The following is an 18,379-nucleotide window of genomic DNA, read 5'->3' on the forward strand; positions in this document are numbered from 1 at the left end:
AAATAGGGGTGGTTTGGGGGGGGGTCTCTCCCCGGGGGGGAGCATGGGAGGGTTTGAGGGGGGGAAACTGGGAGGGGGACGGGAGTGTCCCTGGGGGCCAAGGGAAGGGCACGGGGGTTATGGGGTGGTCACCGGGGTTATCCCGGGGGGGGGGGGGCGGTTTGGAGGCGGGGAGGGAGCGCCCGGTAGGTCCCACCGCGCCCGTCCGTGACTATCGCCCCTTTAAGGCCGCGCCCTCGGCCCCGCCCCTGCCCCGACCCGCCAGACCTGTCCGCCCCGCCCGGCCCCGCCCTGCCGACCCCACCCTCTGAGGCCCCGCCCCCGCCGCCCCGCCCGGCGGCGGCCCAGCCCCCCCCCCCCGTCCCGTCCCAGCTCGGAGCGGAGCAGCACCGGCCCCTCCGCCGCGCTCGGCCCGGAGCCGCCCGGTTCGGCCCGGTACGGCCGGGAGCGGCCCGGCAAGGCTCGGCCCGGTTCCGTTCGGTTCGGCCCGGTGCAGCCCGGTTCGGCACGGATGGTGCTGGCCGGGGGCCGAGCAGCGCCGTGAGCCCGCAGGTGTCCGCATGGCCCCCCGCGGGATGCGGCCCGGGACGCGCTCCCTCTTCCTCCTCCTCCTCCTTCTCCTCCTCGCCGCCACCGGTAAGACACGACGGGCACCGGGGGGGCGCGGGGAGGAGGGCTGGGACACGGGGTGGGAGCGGGACCCCGACGGGACCCCGACGGGACCTCGACGGGCTGGGAACCGGGACCGGCGGCACCGGCTGCCCCGGGCTGGGACGCGGGACCGGGGGTGGGGACCAGGGCGGAGGCACCTGTTCCCTCGGGGCGGGGGGTGCGGGGGGAACCGGGACCGGGGGGCAGCGGCTCCGACTTCCCCCGGGGTGGGAAACCGGGGGCGGGGACAGCGGCTCCCGGGGGCTGCGGGACCGGGCAGGGGGCGCCGGGAGCACCGGGAGGGACCGAGTCCCGGGGTCGGGCGTCGGGGAGGGCCGCGGGGAGCGGGGCGCACACGCGTGTGTGCGCTGTAGGCCGTGTGTGTGTGTGTGCACGCCCGTGTATGTGTGTGCGCTCGCTTGTGCACCTGTGGCTCCGCGCACCTGTGGCCGTGTGTCCGCGTGTCCGTGTGCGTGTCCGTGTGTCTGCGTGTGCGTGGCTGTGGGCCCCGGCGGGCAGGGTCGCGCCGTCCCGGGGGGTCGCGCCGCGGGCGCCGCACGCGCGTGTGCGCGCACCCCGGGAGCGTGTCCGTGTGCGCGCACCCGCGCGTCCGCCTGTCTGCATCCCCCCCACCCCCAGCGCGGGGGGGGGCGGACCCCTCCTGGGGACGCGGGGGGACACACACCGTGGGAACAGGGCGCGCCCCTCGGGGGACACCCGGTCGGGGGGGGGGGAGGACACGGGGCTGCCCGGGGGATCCCCGCCCCCTCCCCATTGTCTCCCCCACGCTTGGGGGGGGGGCACCCCTGCCCCGAGCTGTGCCACGGTGGCTGCTGCACCCAAGGGTGCTGCAGAGCGGGGGCGGGGGGGCTGTTCAGTGCCCTCCTCCCCGCCGTGCCTCAGTTTCCCCACTGGCACAGGACCCGTGGGAACGGGCTGGGTGCCATGGAGGTGACGTCACCCCAGGGGGTGCTGACCCCACCGTGACTCACAGCCCGGGGGGGGGGGGTGTCGGGGGCTTCGTACTGCGCGTGGGGGGTGGCCTGGCTGTGGCCCCCCACCAGCCGGAGGCACGGAGCCGCACCGAGCCCGTCACCGGGCGCCAGGCCTGCAGCCCCCCCGGCTCGGATGGGCGCTGCCGCACCGCCCACGGGCGGGGGTTATGCGTGCGTGCACACGCGTGTGCAAGCGTGTGTGTGGTGTGCATGGGGTGAGCACGCGTGCGCGATCGCACACGCGTGTGGGCACTTTGTGAGGGATCTGTGTTCGCGTCCGTCAGGGCTGCGCACGCGGACGTGTGGCTGAGGGGGCTGCGCACACGCACGTCTCCCCCCCACGGGGCACGAGCTCACACGTGTGTGTCAGCACACGCCCCCTGCGCACACGCCAAGGGGGGCCCCCGGCCCGTGCACACGCGTCGGTGTGAAGGGGAGGCCGTGCGCGCACACGCGTGTGCGCCCCCCGGGACCCCCGCGCCCCGGTCCCGCATCCCGCGGGCACGAGCCTGGCCGGGGCGTGGGGGGGGGGGGGGGCCCGTGGGATCCGGTTGAGCCGGTTCCCGGCTCCGTTCCCACGCGCTCGGCCCCGCTGGGTGGGGACGCCCCGCGGCGGGGGCCGCCCGACGGCACCCCGGCACCCCCCCCCCCCCCCGGCATCGGCACCCCGGCCCCGCCGGGACCCCCCACCCCCCCACCCCACGGGGACCCCGTCGCTGCGCGAGGGGAAACCGAGGCAGGGCCGAGGCCGTGGGGGCAGCGCGGCCGTGACTCACGGCCCGGGCAGCGCCGCAATTATTTAATTAATCCGGCGACTAATCGGGGGGTAATTAGGCCGGGCCCGGCGGGCGGCGGGGGGTCGGCGGGGAGGCCCCGGGGGCCGGCGGGGCCGGGAGCCCTCCGCAAGCCGCGGCAGAGCCCGGCATCCGCGCGGGCCGGTTGGGCTGGCCGTGCCGGCCCGGCCGCTTCCCCCGGCGTCGCCGAGCGGCTGGGCGGGCCTCGCGCCCCGCCCCGACCCCCGCCGGCCTCGCACACGCGTGTGCGGCTGTCGGGGGGCCGGGAGCGAGCGTGAGCGCGGGGGGACGCGCGCCTGCGGCTGTGCCGGGTGCCCAAGCGCGCGTGAGCGCGGCCGTGCCGGCGCGAGGGTGCCCAAACGCACGTGAGCGTGTGCAAGCGTGCAGAGGCATGACGAGCATGTGTGAGCACACCCAAGCGTGTACAAGCACCTCCAAGCACGTATGAGTGCGTGTGAGCGCGTCCAAGCATGCACGTGTTATGTACAAGCGTGCGTAAGCATGCACGAGCATGCTTGAGCGCGCTGGCGTGTGCCCAAGTGCGCGTGAGCGTGCCCGTGTACGTGCAAGCGCGCCTAAACACACATGAGGACGTGAGCGCGCCTGAGTGTACGCAAACACGAGCACGTCCAAGTGTGCCCGAGCACGCACAAACGTGCTGAAGCGTGTGTGCACACGGGTGAGCACATCCAAGCACGCGTGAGCTTGCCTGAGTGCTCGTGAGCAAGCGCAAGCGTGCCCAAGTGCTTGGTGTGAGTGCACCAAGGTGTGCACAAGCACGAGAGCGCAGCCGTGAGCATGTCCAAGCCCACGCAAGCGTGTTAAGTGTGCCTAAGCCTGTATGAGTGTGCGCAAGTGCACCTGAGCGCATACAGGTGCGTTCAGGCTTTCCTGAGTGTGCAGCTGTGCCCAAGTGTGCCTGAGTGTGTGCGAGTGCACCGGAGGATGCACGAGCGTGTCCAACCATGCCTGAGCTTGCACAAGCGCGCACGAGTGCGCGCAAATGCACCCAAGCGATTGTGGGCGCGCCCAAGGACGCGTGAGCGTTTGTAAGCACGAGTAGGTAGGAGCGTGTGCAAGCACACCGTTGCCCAGGTGTGCCCGCGTGTATGTGAGTACACAAGTGTGCTGGAGCGTGCACAAGCGTGCCTGCACGTATGTAAGTACACCCAAGCATGCACGACCGTGTGCGAGCGTGCCCAAATGCATCCAAGTGTACGTGAGCGCGCCTGGAGAACCGCATGGCAGTGTGCGAGCACAAGCGTAACAAGCGTGCCCGAGCGCACGCAAGCATCCCCAAGCGTGCCGGCACGTATACGAGACGCACCGAAGCACGCAGGTGCGAGCGCAAGCGTGCCTGAGTGTGTGCAAGCGTGCTCGCGTGTGCGTGAGCGTACCCAAGCGCGCATGGACGTGTGCAAGCGTGCCCAGGTGTTCCTGCGTGCGAGCGGCAGCACGCGCGTGTGCAAGCAGACGCGTGGCCGCACGGACCGCGTGCGCCCAGCGAGCGCGCCGGTGCCAGCCTGGGTGCCCACAGGCGCCCGCTCCGGGGTGGTGGAGGTGGAGCGCAGCGTGACGGCGGTGCTGGGCCAGGACGTGGTGCTGCCGTGCCGGTACCGGGCGCAGGAGCAGGAGCAGGTGGTGCAGGTGACGTGGCTGAAGCGGGGCCCGGCCGGGCGCAGCGCCGAGGTGGCCGTGCTCAACCAGCAGCACGGGGAGCACGTGCAGGAGCCCTACGTCGGGCGGGTGCTGTGGCGGGCGAGCGGGGCGCTGGAGGACGGCGCCATCGTCCTGAAGAACGCGGTGCAGGGGGACGAGGGCGACTACGAGTGTCACCTCATCACCTTCCCCCTGGGCAACTTCGAGGGGCGCCTCACCCTCAAGGTGCTGGGTGAGTGCCCCGGGGCGGGGCGGTGGGCACGGGGCGATGGGGCGGTGGGCACAGGGTGATGGGCGTGGGGTGGTGTGCACGGGATGATGGGAATGGAGTGGTGGGTGATGAGGATGGGGCAGTGGGCATGGGGTGATGGGTGGTGGGCATGGGGCAGTGGGGACGGCTTGATGGGTAATGGGCAGTGGGCACAGGGCAGCAGGCAAGCGGTGGTGGGCACAGATCAGTGGGCAAGCAGTGGTGGGCATAGGGTGGTGGGTGGTGGGCACAGAGCAGCGGGCAAGCGGTGGTGGGCATGGGGTGGTGGGTGGTGGGCACAGAGCAGCAGGCAAGCGGTGGTGGGCATGGGGTGGTGGGTGGTGGGCACAGAGCAGCGGGCAAGCGGTGGTGGGCATGGGGTGGTGGGTGGTGGGCACAGAGCAGCGGGCAAGCGGTGGTGGGCATGGGGTGGTGGGTGGTGGGCACAGAGCAGCGGGCAAGCGGTGGTGGGCATGGGGTGGTGGGTGGTGGGCACAGAGCAGCGGGCAAGCGGTGGTGGGCATGGGGTGGCGGGCACAGGGCGATGGCTGTGGGGCAGTGGGGTACGTGTGAAGGGCAGGGGGCACTGGGCACCGGGTAACTGGTACTGGGCACCCAGTAAGTCACGCTGGGCACAGGGCTGGGTGTGGGGTCACCGGTGCGGCGGAGCCCGGCAGCGCCCGCGGGAGCCGGTGCGGGTCTGATGCCGGTGCCACCCACAGTGCCGCCGCTGCCCATCCTGAACCCGGGGCTGCCGCTGGAGGAGGGGCAGGGCCGGACGCTGGCGGCCTCGTGCACGGCGGAGGGCAGCCCCGTGCCCTCGGTGCACTGGGAGACGGAGGTGCGGGGCACCAACACCACGCACCGCTCGGTGCACGCCCGCTCCGCCTCCGTCACCAGCGAGTTCTTCCTCGTGCCCGGGCGCAGCATGAACGGCAAGAGCCTGACCTGCGTGGTGGCCCACCCCGGCCTGCGCCACGAGAAGAGGATCACCCACCTCCTCAGCGTTGCCTGTGCGGCACCGGGGCGTGGGGGATGTGGGGGGCACTGAGGGGTGTGGGGGGCATGGGAGCATCAAGGGACATGCAGCACGTTGGGGTCATGGGGGGCATTGAGGGATGTGGGGGGCATGGGAGCATCAAGGGACATGCAGCATGTTGGGGTCATGGGGGGCACTGAGGGATGTGGGGGGCATGGGAGCATCAAGGGACATGCAGCATGTTGGGGTCATGGGGGGCATTGAGGGATGTGGGGGGCATGGGAGCATCAAGGGACATGCAGCATGTTGGGGTCATGGGGGGCACTGAGGGATGTGGGGGGCATGGGAGCATCGAGGGACATGCAGCATGTTGGGGTCATGGGGGGCATTGAGGGATGTGGGGGGCATGGGAGCATCGAGGGACATGCAGCATGTTGGGGTCATGGGGGGCACTGAGGGATGTGGGGGGCATGGGAGCATCAAGGGACATGCAGCATGTTGGGGTCATGGGGGGCACTGAGGGATGTGGGGGGCATGGGAGCATCGAGGGACATGCAGTATGTTGGGGACATGGGGGGGCATTGAGGGGCGTGGGGTGCATGGGGGCATCGAGGGACATGCAGCATGTTGGGGTCATGGGGGACATGGGGGGCACTGAGGGATGTGGGGGGCATGGGAGCATCGAGGGACATGCAGCATGTTGGGGTCATGGGGGGCACTGAGGGACGTGGGGGGCATGGGAGCATCAAGGGACATGCAGCACGTTGGGGTCATGGGGGGCATTGAGGGATGTGGGGGGCATGGGAGCATCAAGGGACATGCAGCATGTTGGGGTCATGGGGGGCACTGAGGGACGTGGGGGGCATGGGAGCATCAAGGGACATGCAGTATGTTGGGGACATGGGGGGCACTGAGGGACGTGGGGGGCACTGAGGGACGTGGGGGGCATGGGAGCATCAAGGGACATGCAGTATGTTGGGGACATGGGGGGGCATTGAGGGGCGTGGGGTGCATGGGGGCATCGAGGGACATGCAGCATGTTGGGGTCATGGGGGACATGGGGGGCACTGAGGGATGTGGGGGGCATGGGAGCATCAAGAAGGGACATGCAGTATGTTGGGGTCATGGGGGGCATCGGGGAGGTGGAGCGTGTTGGGGACATGAAGGACACGGGGACTGGCACATGTGGGGACACAGGTGGCAGGGGGACATGGGGGATGTGGAGGGCACTGGGGGACGTTGGCACGGGTGACTTTGGGGACGTAGAGGACGGGCCTTGGGAATGGAGGGGACGTGGGGGAGTTGAAAGGCACAGGGGACACACGGGGGACATGGGGGGTGCAGCAGGAGCATGGGGACACGTGGACCGCCCTTGCTTGTCCCCTCACTGTCCCCTTGTCCCCAGACCTGTCGGACGCCTCGGTGCTGGGGCACACGGAGGAGTGGCAGGAGGGCATGGAGGGGGCCACGCTGACCTGCCTGGGGGATGGCAACCCACCCCCCACCTACAACTGGACACGGTGAGGACACTGACCCTGCCCTGCTGTCCCCCTGCCCCCCCGTGTGTGTTGGTGGCCCTGCCACGTCCCCGCGTCCCCTTGTGTCCCCTGTGCACGTCTGTGTCCCTGCCAGGTGTCCAGAGCACGCTCATGTCCCTCCTGCGTCCCCTGCCCGTGTCCCTGCCATCCCCCCACCCCGTGCCATCTCCCCCCTCCCACCCGTGTGCCCGTGTCCCTGCCACGTCCCCTGCTGTGTCCCCCCTGCCCATGCCCATGTCCCCCACCCATGCCATGTCCCCACCTATGCTGGTGACCCTTCCGTGTCGTGTGTGTCCCCCCCATACCCCCTCCTGTGCTGGTGTCCCTGCCATGTCCCCCCACCCATGCCACGTCCCCTGCCTGTGCCAGTGACCCTGCAGTGTCCCCTGTGACACTGTCCCTGCCGCGTGACCCCATCCATGTCCCTGCCCTGTCCCCCCCACCCGTGTCCCTGCCGCGTCCCCCCACCCACACCGTGCCCCTGCGCCAGTGTCCCTGCCGCCCCCGCCCCGCCGCGTCCCCACCCGTGCCCGTCCCCGCCGTGTCCCTGCCCAGGCGTGCCCGCGCCGAGGGCCGCGGCGGCGGCGAGCGCGGCAGGTGGTGCCGTGCCCGGGCAGGCCCTGCCGGGGCCAGGGCAGGGCGTCAGCCGTGGGAACCGGCAGCCCCGGCTTTGATGGCGGCGCCGCCGCCGCCCGCCCGCGCCCGCCCGGGCACGCCGAGGGCTGACGGTGCCGCCGCGCCGCAGGCTGAACGCCCCGCTGCCCGCCGGCGTGCGGGTGAAGGGGGACACCCTCGTCTTCCAGCGGCCCCTCGCCGCCGCCGATGCCGGGGACTACGTCTGCCGCGTCTCCAACCGCGTGGCCGCCAAGGAGGCGCGGGCCAACGTCAGCATCAAGAGCAGGGCGGCAGGTGGGGGCCCGGGGCACCCCCTGAGGGTGCTCTGGCGGGTGGGGGTCCCAGGGGGTCGGTGGGAGCCTGGCTGGGGGATGCTGCGCTGTTCACGCCGCTTGTGCCCGTCTCTGTGTCCCTCGCCAGGCTCTTCTCTGTCTGGCTGTCCTTCCTGCCACCCACCCATCCCTTCCCAGGCACCTGTCCGTCCACCTGTCCGTCCGTCTGTGTGTCATCCCCCCCAGACCCATCCTACATCCGTCCATTCACCTGTCCTTCCCCAGATGCTCCTTTTTCTCCCTTCAGCCTCTTGTCCATCTGTCTGCCCATCCATCCATCGTTCTATCTGTCATCTTGTCTGTCCTTCCATTTGTCTGCCCATCCGTCCACCCCACCACTTCACTCTACCCATCCATCCACCCGTTTGTCCATCTGTCCGTCCACCTGTCCCCCTTCCACTTCTCGCTCTGTCCATCCGTGTGCCCATCCATCCGCTCGCCCGTCCCTTCACCCACCCACCCGCCTACTCATCTGTCACTCACCCGCACATCCGCCCGCTCACCCGTCTGTTCATCCATCCGTCCGCCTATTCATCTGTCTACTCATCCGTCTGTCCATCCATCCTTCCTTCATCCACCCCCCTGCCTCCTCTCTCTGTCCGCCCATCGTTCATCTAACGACCCGTCCGTCCACGGACCCGTCCATCCACCTGCTTGTCCATCCATGGACTCCTCCATCCGTCTGCCCATGGACGTACTCGTCTGTCGGTCCCTCCATCCGCCCATCTCTCCCCCCCCCGATCTCCTCGGCCCCCCTCACCGCGCCCACCCACCCCCCGGCTGTCCCCGCAGACGAGGTGCGCAAGGTAGACCTGGTCTCGGCCTCGGTGGTGGTGGTGGGCGTCATCGCCGCCGTCCTGCTCTGCGTCCTCGTCGTCGTCGTGGTTGTCATGACCCTCTACCACAAGCGCAAGACCAAGCGCATCTCCGAGAAGTAGTAAGAGACGGGGGGAGGGGCGTGGGGGGCGGTGGGGGCGGTGGGGGGCCCGTGCTGAGCACGCCCCCCCATGTTGCCAGCGAGGAGGAGCTGACGCTCACCCGGGAGAACTCCATCCGCCGCCTGCACTCCAGCCACAGCACCGACACACGCACCCAGGTGGGGGGCCGTGGGGGGCCTGGGTCGTGGTGGGTCTTGGGGTACTCGAGGTGGCGGGTGTTGGGGCGCCTGGGCGATGGCTGGTGGGCTGCCCAAGGAAATAGGCCTTGGGGTACTCAGGTGATGGGTGTTGGGCTGTCCAAGACAGTAGGTCTTGGGGTGCCCTGGGTGATGAGTGTTGGGGTGCCTGGATGATGGGTTTTGGGGTGCGTGGGGTGATGGGTGGTGGGGTACCAAGGAGGTGGGTCTTGGGGTACCCTGGGTGGTGGTTTTTGGGGTGTCTGGGGACATGGATGTTGGGGTGCCCAGGGTGATGGGTATCGAGGTACGTGGGTGTGAGTATGGGAGTGTTGAAGGGGGACCGGGGAGCAGGGTGCCCACGGGGCTGGGCAGTGGGGTGCCCAGGGGGAGCCAGGCCCTGGAGAGCAGAGGGTGGGGGGATGCGCAGGGTGATGGCCGGGCTGTGGGGTGCCCAGGGGCTGGGCCGTGGGGTGCGGGGTCTCACGGGGCCGCTTCAGCTGGAGGAGACGCTGCAGCTGCGCACGGAGAGCCGGCAGGGCAGCCTGCGGGGGGACAGCCTGCGTGGGGACAGCCTGCGCGGCACCAGCATCTGCTCCGCCATGGTGAGAGCCGTGGCAGGGTGGGGGGCGCGGAGGGGCACAGTGGGGCAGGGGGCCCAGCTCAGCCCCACACCTGCACCCAGCCTGGGTCTGCGGCTGTCAGAGCGCGTCCTTCCATGGGCGCAACCCCCTTTCATGGGTGCATTCTCCTCTCGGGGGTCTTCAAACCCCTTCTGTGTGTGCAACGCCTGCTTGCACACGTGCAACACCCCCCCCCCCCCCCCCCCAGTGTGTGCAACCCCCCCTTCTGGGTGTGCAAATCCTCCCACCTGCACGCACCGTAGCACGCCCATGCACGGAGCCCTCGGGCACCTCCTCGTACCCATGTCCCTGGCCGTGCCCCACGGCAGCACCCCAGTCCCATGGGGGGGTCCCCGGGGGCGTTCGTTCATCAGCGGTGACCCCCACCCGTCCCTCATCCCCGCAGAGCGAAGAGCCCGAAGGTCGCAGCTACTCGACGCTCTCGACGGTGCGGGAGATCGAGACGCAGACGGAGGTGCCGGCAGCGCCGCTGCTGCCCACCCCGGTGGGGAAGGACCCGAAGGAGGAGGAGGAGGATGGCGGCGGCGGCGGCGGCAGGGGGGATGACCCCATCAAGCAGGCCATGACCCACTTCGTGCAGGAGAACGGGATGCTGCAGGCCAAGCCCACCACCAACGGTATCTACATCAACGGCCGCGGACACCTGGTGTGAGCCGCGTGGGGCCGGGGGGGGGGCGCCCGAGGGACCCCTGTCCCCCCCCTGCGGCTCCCCCGGGCTCTGCCCACCCACCGGGCTGGCTCCAGCCCCCAAGCATCGCCCTGCTGCTGGCACGGGGCCAGGGACGCGCACCGTGCCCCAGGACGGGGCTCCGGGCCCCAGGCGTCACCTCGCTGCTCGCGTGGGGCTGGGGACGCGCGCGCGCCCCAGGACGGGCTCCGCTCCCCGGCTGTCGCCCTGCTGCTGGCACGAGGGGGGGACGGTCACCGGTGGCCGGCCGGAGAGGAGGTGACAGCAGCATCCAGGACCCACGGGCGCTGGAGCCACCGGGCACCCACGGGTGTGGGGACACCTACGACGTGAGGACACCCCAAGGACAGGACAGGGGCAGGAGCCCCCGGCGGGGATCGCGCCACCCCCCTCTCTTTCTCCCCTCCCCAGTATCCCTTCGGACTCTGGGTCAGCTCCTTCCCGCGCGGTGCTGGGGACACGCGGCTGTCCCCGCTCGGGATGCGGTTTGCCGGTGGCACTTGGGACGCTTGTGTCCCCTTTCCCCACCCCACCCCCCTACGGCCCCTCCAAAACCCCCAACCCCCCCTGTCATCCCCCCACTAAGCTGCCAAGGGGACCCCCCCGGGGCCGGGCCCCCCCCGGGCGCGGGGCTGGTGGCGGGGGTCCCCGGGGCCAGCGCGCCCCGCGTGTACATACCTGTATAGGACGGGGGCCCCCCCCTGCTGCTGCCCAGCCGCGCTTGTAAATAAACCCCCGCGCGGGACCCCGGGTCCCTGTGTTGAGTGCGTCTGGTCTCAGCGGGGGGGGGGGACACGCGGCGGGGACGCTGCCCGCTCACGCGTGTGCGAGGATGGCCACGCCGGCGTGCTCCGGCCACGCACCGGCGTGCCGCTGGGCGGGCAGGTGAGCTGCGCGCGCGCACGTGGGAGCACGCGGGAGCGTGCCGAAGCGCGCGCGACCCCACGCAAGCTCGCACGGGCGTGCCCGAGCTCGTGCGAGCGCGCCCGAGCGTGCACGAGCGTGCGCAAGCGTGCCGTCCGCGCCCTGCCCTGCGGTTTCGACGCACCGAGGAGCAGGAAGCGGCCTCGAAGGCGGCCGCCGCCTTCCTGCCGCCGCCAGCGGGGCGCCCCGAGCCCTCGAGGCTGCGTCAGGACCCCGGGGCCGCCACACTTCCTCCCCGGGGGCCGCTTCCGCCCGCCGCCCGCCTCCCCGGCCGCCGCCGCACCGGGGCTCTGGGGCGCCCGCGCCCCGCTCGGGCCATGGGCAGGATCTGACCCCGCCGCCGGGGGGGTCCGCGCCGCCTCCATGTCGCTGGCGCTGAAGGCCCGGCAGAAGGCGAGGCGCAAGGGCGGCGGCAAGGAGCGGGTTTTCGGCTGCGACCTCCTGGAGCATCTCCAGCAGTCGGGGCAGGACGGTAAGCGCCCACCGGTGAGCGCCGCCACCGCCCCCCGTCCCCCACCCACGGGCTCCCACCGAGCCCCCCGTGGGGGTCGCCCTGCGGATGCCGGAAGCCGGGAGGGCGCCGTGGGGAGGGGACGGGGGGTGACTCACGCCATGCGGTTGCATCACCGGTGGTTGAGCAAGTGTCGCAGCCGGGGTGCCTCCCAGCAAGGGCCCTCTGAGATTTGGGGGGGGGTGGGGGGTCCCGGCGCCTCACCGCAGCTCCAATCTTGGTGCCCCACTGTGACCCCGAGGGGACGGGGATGGGTGGCTCCATCCCTGGGGACTCGGTGGCTCCAGTCTGCCGTGGGTCCGGTGTCCCCAGGACGTGGCCAGTGCAGGGACCAGCTGCCCCACGGGGACACCGTTGCTGCCTGCCCAGGGTGGGTGGGTGGCCCCGGTCCCCCCCGTCACCCCGGCTCTTGGCAGGGAGCAGGTCTGGGGCCGGGGGAGGTGGGTGATGGCGGATCCGGGGCGCCCGTCCCGCAGTGCCCCAGGTGCTGAGGAGCTGCACCGAGTTTGTGGAGCAGCACGGGGTGGTGGACGGCATCTACCGCCTCTCGGGCGTCTCCTCCAACATCCAGCGGCTGCGGTGAGCGGGGCCGGGCGGAGGGACGGAGACGGGGTGGGGATGGAGCAGCTGGGATGGAGACAGGATGGGGATGGAGCAGCTGGGATGGAGACGGGATGGAGATGGAGGCGATGGAGAAGGGATGGAGGTGGGAACAGATGGGATGGAGATGATGGAGATGGAGACAGGAGCAGGTGGGATGGAGATCGGGGGCAGCGGGAGCTGGGATGGAGCTGGAGACCAGATGGGATCAAATGGGAGGAAAACAGGAGGGAGACAGGTGGAGGGTGGGGCTGGGACGGAGATGGGAGCAGGCGGGGTGGAGACAGGGAAGGATGGGACCAGTGAGGATAGAAACGGAGATAGGATGAGGCAGGACCAGATCGGATGGAGACAGGGATGGGCTGGGCATGAGACCAGATGGGACGGAGGTGGGACACAGGCAGGGCTGGGACTGCACAGGAGGGAGACTGGGATGGGATGGGGATGGGGACGGGAGGGGGACGGACGCAGCCAGTGCGGGAGCCGACTCTGGTGCTGAGCTGGCCGGATCCGGCCCCGCCGCCCCCTCACACACCCCGTGGCCCCTTCCTTCCCTGTCCTGCCCTCCTGCAGCTCTTGGCTCTGTCCTCCTCGTCGCTGCTTCAGCCATTCTTTCACTTGTGCATTTTCTTCCTTTTTTTTCTTCCATTTACCCTCTTTTTAATTTTTTTCTTTCTTTTTCTCTTTCATTCTTTCCATATTTGGTTGGTTTTTTCACACTTTTGCTCTTTTGGTTCTTTCCTTGACTGTTTCTTTCCTATCCTTTTCCTGTGTCTCCAAGAACCCCACCGTTGCCAGCGTCCCCTGTGTCTGTGATGTCCCCAGCACCCCCATATCCCCAGCGTTCCTCAACATCACCAGCATCCCCAGTATCCCATTCCCCCATATTCCCTGTGTTCCCACATCCTCCATGTCCCTGTATCACTGGCACCCGCGGCATCCCCAGCATCCCCCCGTGCCCACCACCCCCATGTCCCCAGCATCCTCCCGTCCATACCATTCCCCCCTTCCCGCCATTCCTCCGCCCCCTCCCAGCCCCCTGTCCCTGCCATCCCCCCATCCTCTCCGTCCCTGCCATCCCCTCCCATCCCCCCATCCCCCGCCATCCCCTCCCCTCCCATCCCCCCCATCCCCCGCCATCCTCTCCCATCCCCCCGTCCCCACCATCCCCTCCCATCCCCCCGTCCCCCACCATCCCCTCCCATCCTCCTGTCCCCCACCATCCCCCATCCCCGCCATCTCCTCCCATCCCCCCCATCATCCCCATCCCCCCCATCCCCCCATCCTGGCCGTGCAGCAGAAGCACCTGGCTGATGATCCCACCCCATTTCCAGCCCGTGGGGGCTGCATCCAGACCCCGGGGACCGCGATGGTCCTTGCGCATCCCCGAGCCTCGCTGGCAGGGACCAGCCCAAACACCCTCCCCACCTCCACGAGCACGGGGACACATCCCAACCCGCCCCAGCAAAACCCCTCCGCGGCACGGTAGCCAAGTGGGGCTGAGGAGGGGGACGGCGCCGCCCCCACCCCTGTCGCCGTCCCCGCCGCCGAGCCAGCCACCTCGCTCGCAGGCAGGAGTTCGACAGCGACCGCTGCCCCGACCTGCAGAAGGACGTCTACCTGCAGGACATCCACTGTGTCAGCTCCCTCTGCAAGGCGTATTTCCGCGAGCTCCCCAACCCCCTCCTCACGTACCAGCTCTATGACAAATTTGCCGTGAGTGTCCCCCCCGCCGGCGCCGCCGCTTGTCCCCAACCCCGGGAGGTGGCACTTGTCACCCCCATCCCTGTCCCCCGGCAGGATGCGGTGGCCATCCAGATGGAAGAGGCTCGTCTGGTGAAGATCAAGGAGGTGCTGAAGGAGCTGCCGGTGCCCCACTATAGGTAGGGGCTACACGGGGGGCACCCCGAGCCCAGTGTCCCCCGTGGGTGTTGCTGTCCCTAACGCGTCCCGGCACCCGCAGGACCCTGGAGTTCCTGATGAGGCACCTCCTGCACATGGCGTCCTACAGCAGCCAGACCAACATGCACGCCAGGAACCTGGCCATCGTCTGGGCGCCCAACCTGCTGCGGTGAGCGCCGGGGATGGGGGCGAGGGGGTGCGGGGTGGGAAGCAGACCCCTGCCCCGGGGGAGCCTAAAAGCCGCCCCCCCCCCCCGCCCCCCGACATCCCCCTGGCAGGTCGAAGGACATCGAGGCGACGGGGTTCAACGGCACGGCGGCGTTCATGGAGGTGCGCGTCCAGTCCATCGTGGTGGAGTTCATCCTCACCCACGTCGAGCAGCTCTTCGGGGACGCTCCTCTCCATGGTACATCCAGCCAGGGAAAGGGGCGGGGGACACAGAGGGTGAGGGGGTCCCCGGCAGGACCCTGACGTCCCGTCTCGGTGGCCCGCAGGTGGCGAGTACCCCCGGCGGTCCCTGCTGCTGGGTGGGGGGGGGACAGGGGACGGGCAGCCCCCGGTCTACCACGTGCCGGCCGCGCTCAGCCAGGGCGATGGGCCCCCCCCAATCCGGCCCTACCACACCATCATCGAGCTCAGCGACCACAGGTAGGACCTGCCGCCACCCCCTCCCCTCCCCTGGGACCCCCCGGGGACCCCCAGCCTGGGCAGCACCGTGAGCGCGCGTGCCGTGCACACGTCGTGCCATGCACACGCATTCTTACGTGCACAAGCGTGGGCACCTGCTCTCCTCCGCGTGTGCTTGCGGGCGTGCACGAGCTCTTGCACGTGTCCAAAGGCACCACGTGTGCTTGTGCACACACGCAAGCGTGCCCAGGCGTGCCCAGGCGTGCCGGCCGCCCCTGACGCCCGGGGTCCCGCAGGAGGAAGGGCTCCCTCAAGGCCAAGAAGTGGAGGTCGATCTTCAACCTGGGCCGCTCCAGCCACGAGGCCAAGCGCAAGCTGGTGAAGTCAGAGGAGAAAGGTGGGGAGCCCCAGTCCCCCGCGCTGGGGTCCAGGGGGAGGGACCCCGTCGCTCGGGGGGGCGATGTGGCCCCAAACCCAGCCCCGCTGCTGCCCCGCACGCCCCCATTCTCCTTCTCCTTCCCCTCTCAGATGACAAGTGCGGTAAAATAAGCTTGCGGCCAGCCAAGAGCATGGACTCGCTCAGCTCCGTCCCCTTTGCCAGCGACGGTAAGAGGGATGCACCGTGCCACTCCCGTGGGAACCGTCCCCGTCCCCGAGGTGGGATCATCGGGACACGGACAGGGACGGAGGGGACAGGGACGAGGATGGAGAGGGCAGGGTGGGGATGGACAAGCTGCTGGGCGTCACCTCGGTCATCCAGGCCGGCAGCCCCCGTGGTGCCGCCCGACTCGGTCCCCGGGTGCGGGGAGGTCCGGGGACAGGGGCCACCTGCGGGCCCTGACTCTGCCCTCTCCCCGGCGGGCGCAGACGACCCTCAGCTGAACAAGAAACGGGCCGTGAAGCAGCCGCCGCAGCACCGGGAGAGCTTCGACGCCTGCCCCTCGCTGCCGGCACCAGAGAGCTGCCCTGAGCTGGATGAGAGCCTGGAGGAGAAGCTGAAGGGGAAGGAGGAGCTGTGGGGCCCCGAGTCGGAGGGTGAAAACACCACCAAGTCGGAGCCCACCACCCCCAAAGCCGGCCGGGCCTCGCTGGTGGCCCCCGGCCGCTCGCCCAAGGCCGCCCGCAGCCGTGCCGAGAAGTGCGCGGGGGTCCACATCTCCGGCCCCTTCTCCGTCACCGTCCCCTTCCACATCACCTCCAACCTCTCCCGCCTGACGCGGGGGCTGCCATGCCCGGCGCTGGCCCAGGCGGCTGCGGGCAGAGAGCCGCCCGCCAGCCCCCCGCCGCCCGCCCGCCGCTCCGCCGCGGACCCCGAGGTGCCCGAGCACCGCACCGGTGAGAGGCTGCCGCCGGGACCGGCCGGCGTGGGACCCCCGGGGTGCTCGGGGGGACACCAGGCTCAATCCCCCCCACCTCCCTCCGCAGGGGAGGGGAAGGCGGACGCGGAGGAGACCCGGCTCTCCCTGGAGCTGCGGGACTCCTTCGCCTTCCTGGACAGCCAGGAGACGTGGCTGGAGGGCAGCGGGGACGGGGAGCCGGTGGCGCGGTCCCTGCTGCCGGACACCGGCCCTGGCGACGGCGAGGGGTTCCCGGCCATAGAGGAGGGGATGGAGAGCGTGTTCATGAACGTAAGCTGACATCGCCATCCCCGTGCCTTGGGTGCGGGCTGGCAGGGCTGGAGGCCGGCAGAAGGGGGGATGGAGGGGACGGGGACAGAGGGGACGAGGATGGGGGTGGAGGACACAGGGTGGGATCGACCCCTCCAGCCCCGGTGCCGGGCCTCGGGGCCACGGAGCGCTCCATGCCGGGTGGGGCTGGGGGTCTCCGGCGTGGCCCTCACCCTCCTGCCCATCCCCGCACCCAGCTAGGGGAGCCCCCCGCGGAGCAGCCCGCCAGCTACCTCTCCATCGAGGAGTGCATGGACGAGGAGATGTTCTACATGGCCCCCAGCGGCTCCGACGCCGAGGACCGTGCCGGGGACACCGACTCCGACGACATGTTCCTCAGTGCCCACGACGACCTCAGCCTGCTGGCGGCATCGCTGGAGCCCCTCAACCAGCCGCTGGGTGAGGGTCCGGCCCCAGGAACCCCAGCACCGGCCCAACCCGGCACCAACGGCACCGCCGTGCCGCAGGACACGTCTCCAGCGCTGGGGCCAGCAGAGCCGTGCCCCACGGAGGAGGATGTGCCGGGTGAGGGGGAGCACCCGGGGGACCCCAGTGGGGTGCCGGCAGAGCCAGGGCCACCAGGCACCCGCCAGACCCCAGGGGAGGGGGGTGGAGGGGAAGGGGCTGTGGACGGCAGCTCCAGCCCCGGCAGAACTGACTCCAGCACGGAAGCCGGCCTGGGGGACGAGGGAGGAGGAGCTGGGGGCCCCAGGGAAGCAGGGCCGGTTCTCGACCCCAGTGCATCGGATGAGGAAGTCAAAGATGGAGCTGGCTCCGGTGCCCCCACCCCGGAGGAGCCTGGCGAGGGTGAACCCCAGCCTTCACTGGGGTCCCCTCCAGTCGCCCCACCGGAGGAGGCCCCCTGGGAGCCAGCGGAGCCCTCAGTCCCCGAGGCGGACCCTGAGGTGGTCCCTGAGCCGGTCATACCCCCTGCGGCCAGCGCGGAGGGAACCGGTGCCACCCGTGGCGGCAGCCCCGGATCTCCCTCGCTCTCCGCCTCGGCGCCGGAGCTGCGCAGCACACCCGCCGAGGTGCCGGAGCCGAGCCAGGCCGAGACCCCTGGGGAAGCGGGGCGCTCCGAGCCCGTGGCCGTGCTGCGCCGCGATGGCAGCGCCCCGGTGCGCCTGGCCGCCCGCACCGTCAGGGTGCAGCAGGCCCGCTCGGTCCCCGTCGTGCCCCCCAAACCCCAGTTCGCCAAAATCCCCCCAGCCCTGCAGCCCTGGATGCCCCCGGCCGAGGCCGCGTCCCCGGCCACGGAGGGGGACGCCGCCGCCGCCACGGCGCCGCCCTGGCACCTCCCCAGCCCCTCGGCGCCGGAGGGGCCTCCCCTGCAATCCGGGGGCGGCGGGGCGGCGGCGGGGACGAGGCGAGCGGGCTGGCGGGAGGGCGGCAGCATCTCCTTCGACGCGGCGGTGGCCATGGCCGCCGAGCAGCAGCCGAGCCAGGTGCCGATGAGGAGGATCCAGACGTACGGCGGAGGGGAGCTGGCGCCCGCCGCCCCCAAAGCCCTGCCCTTCCAGAAGGCGCCCCTGAGGCCGCGGCTGCTGCGGCCCCTCAGCTGCGCGGCGGCCCCCGAGGGCGAGGCGCCGGGGAGGAGCCGGCTGAGCCTGACCCGGCCGGCAGCACAGGCCGAGGAGGCGGCGTTGCCCCTGCCGCGGCGGCCGGTGGGCACCGAGGGGGCGGCGGGCGAGCGCTGAGCTCCGGGGACGCGCGGCCGGGGCTGGAGGACATTCGTGCTCCTGCGTGGGAGACGCTGGCGTCAATAAAGGCCCTGGGCTTTGTGTACCGCTGTGGCCTCCGTCGATGCAACATGGCGGCGCCCAGGGCAGCCTCGGGGCACTGGAGGGACGGGGGGGTCCCCGCGCAGCATCGCGATCCGGGCCGGGGAG

General features: G+C 70.9%; 2 protein-coding genes across 3 annotated transcripts; both read left to right on the forward strand.

Annotated features, from left to right (window-relative positions):
* The first annotated feature begins 92 nt into the window (after nucleotides 1-92).
* Nucleotides 93-10,907, forward strand: NECTIN4 (nectin cell adhesion molecule 4). The gene is made up of 9 exons (XM_064475044.1): nucleotides 93-636; nucleotides 3,978-4,331; nucleotides 5,072-5,362; nucleotides 6,734-6,848; nucleotides 7,612-7,775; nucleotides 8,606-8,750; nucleotides 8,831-8,909; nucleotides 9,428-9,532; nucleotides 9,957-10,907. The coding sequence occupies exons 1-9, from the start codon at nucleotides 561-563 to the stop codon at nucleotides 10,221-10,223; spliced, it is 1,596 nt and encodes a 531-aa protein (XP_064331114.1). The 5' UTR covers nucleotides 93-560; the 3' UTR covers nucleotides 10,224-10,907.
* A 401-nt stretch (nucleotides 10,908-11,308) lies between these two features.
* ARHGAP30 (Rho GTPase activating protein 30) lies at nucleotides 11,309-18,275 on the forward strand. 2 transcript variants are annotated; one of them, XM_064474946.1, is made up of 12 exons: nucleotides 11,309-11,655; nucleotides 12,171-12,273; nucleotides 13,866-14,010; nucleotides 14,095-14,177; nucleotides 14,258-14,365; nucleotides 14,475-14,602; nucleotides 14,691-14,844; nucleotides 15,120-15,220; nucleotides 15,352-15,429; nucleotides 15,691-16,158; nucleotides 16,249-16,451; nucleotides 16,688-18,275. In XM_064474946.1, the coding sequence occupies exons 1-12, from the start codon at nucleotides 11,547-11,549 to the stop codon at nucleotides 18,185-18,187; spliced, it is 3,180 nt and encodes a 1,059-aa protein (XP_064331016.1). In that variant the 5' UTR covers nucleotides 11,309-11,546; the 3' UTR covers nucleotides 18,188-18,275. The 2 variants fall into 2 exon arrangements, with proteins under 2 accessions (XP_064331016.1, XP_064331015.1); XM_064474945.1 differs by having other exon boundaries at nucleotides 15,691-16,451.
* The last annotated feature ends 104 nt before the right edge of the window (nucleotides 18,276-18,379 follow it).

The sequence above is a fragment of the Phalacrocorax carbo genome, chromosome 28 (assembly GCF_963921805.1).
Source record: "Phalacrocorax carbo chromosome 28, bPhaCar2.1, whole genome shotgun sequence".
Classification (NCBI taxonomy): domain Eukaryota; kingdom Metazoa; phylum Chordata; class Aves; order Suliformes; family Phalacrocoracidae; genus Phalacrocorax; species Phalacrocorax carbo.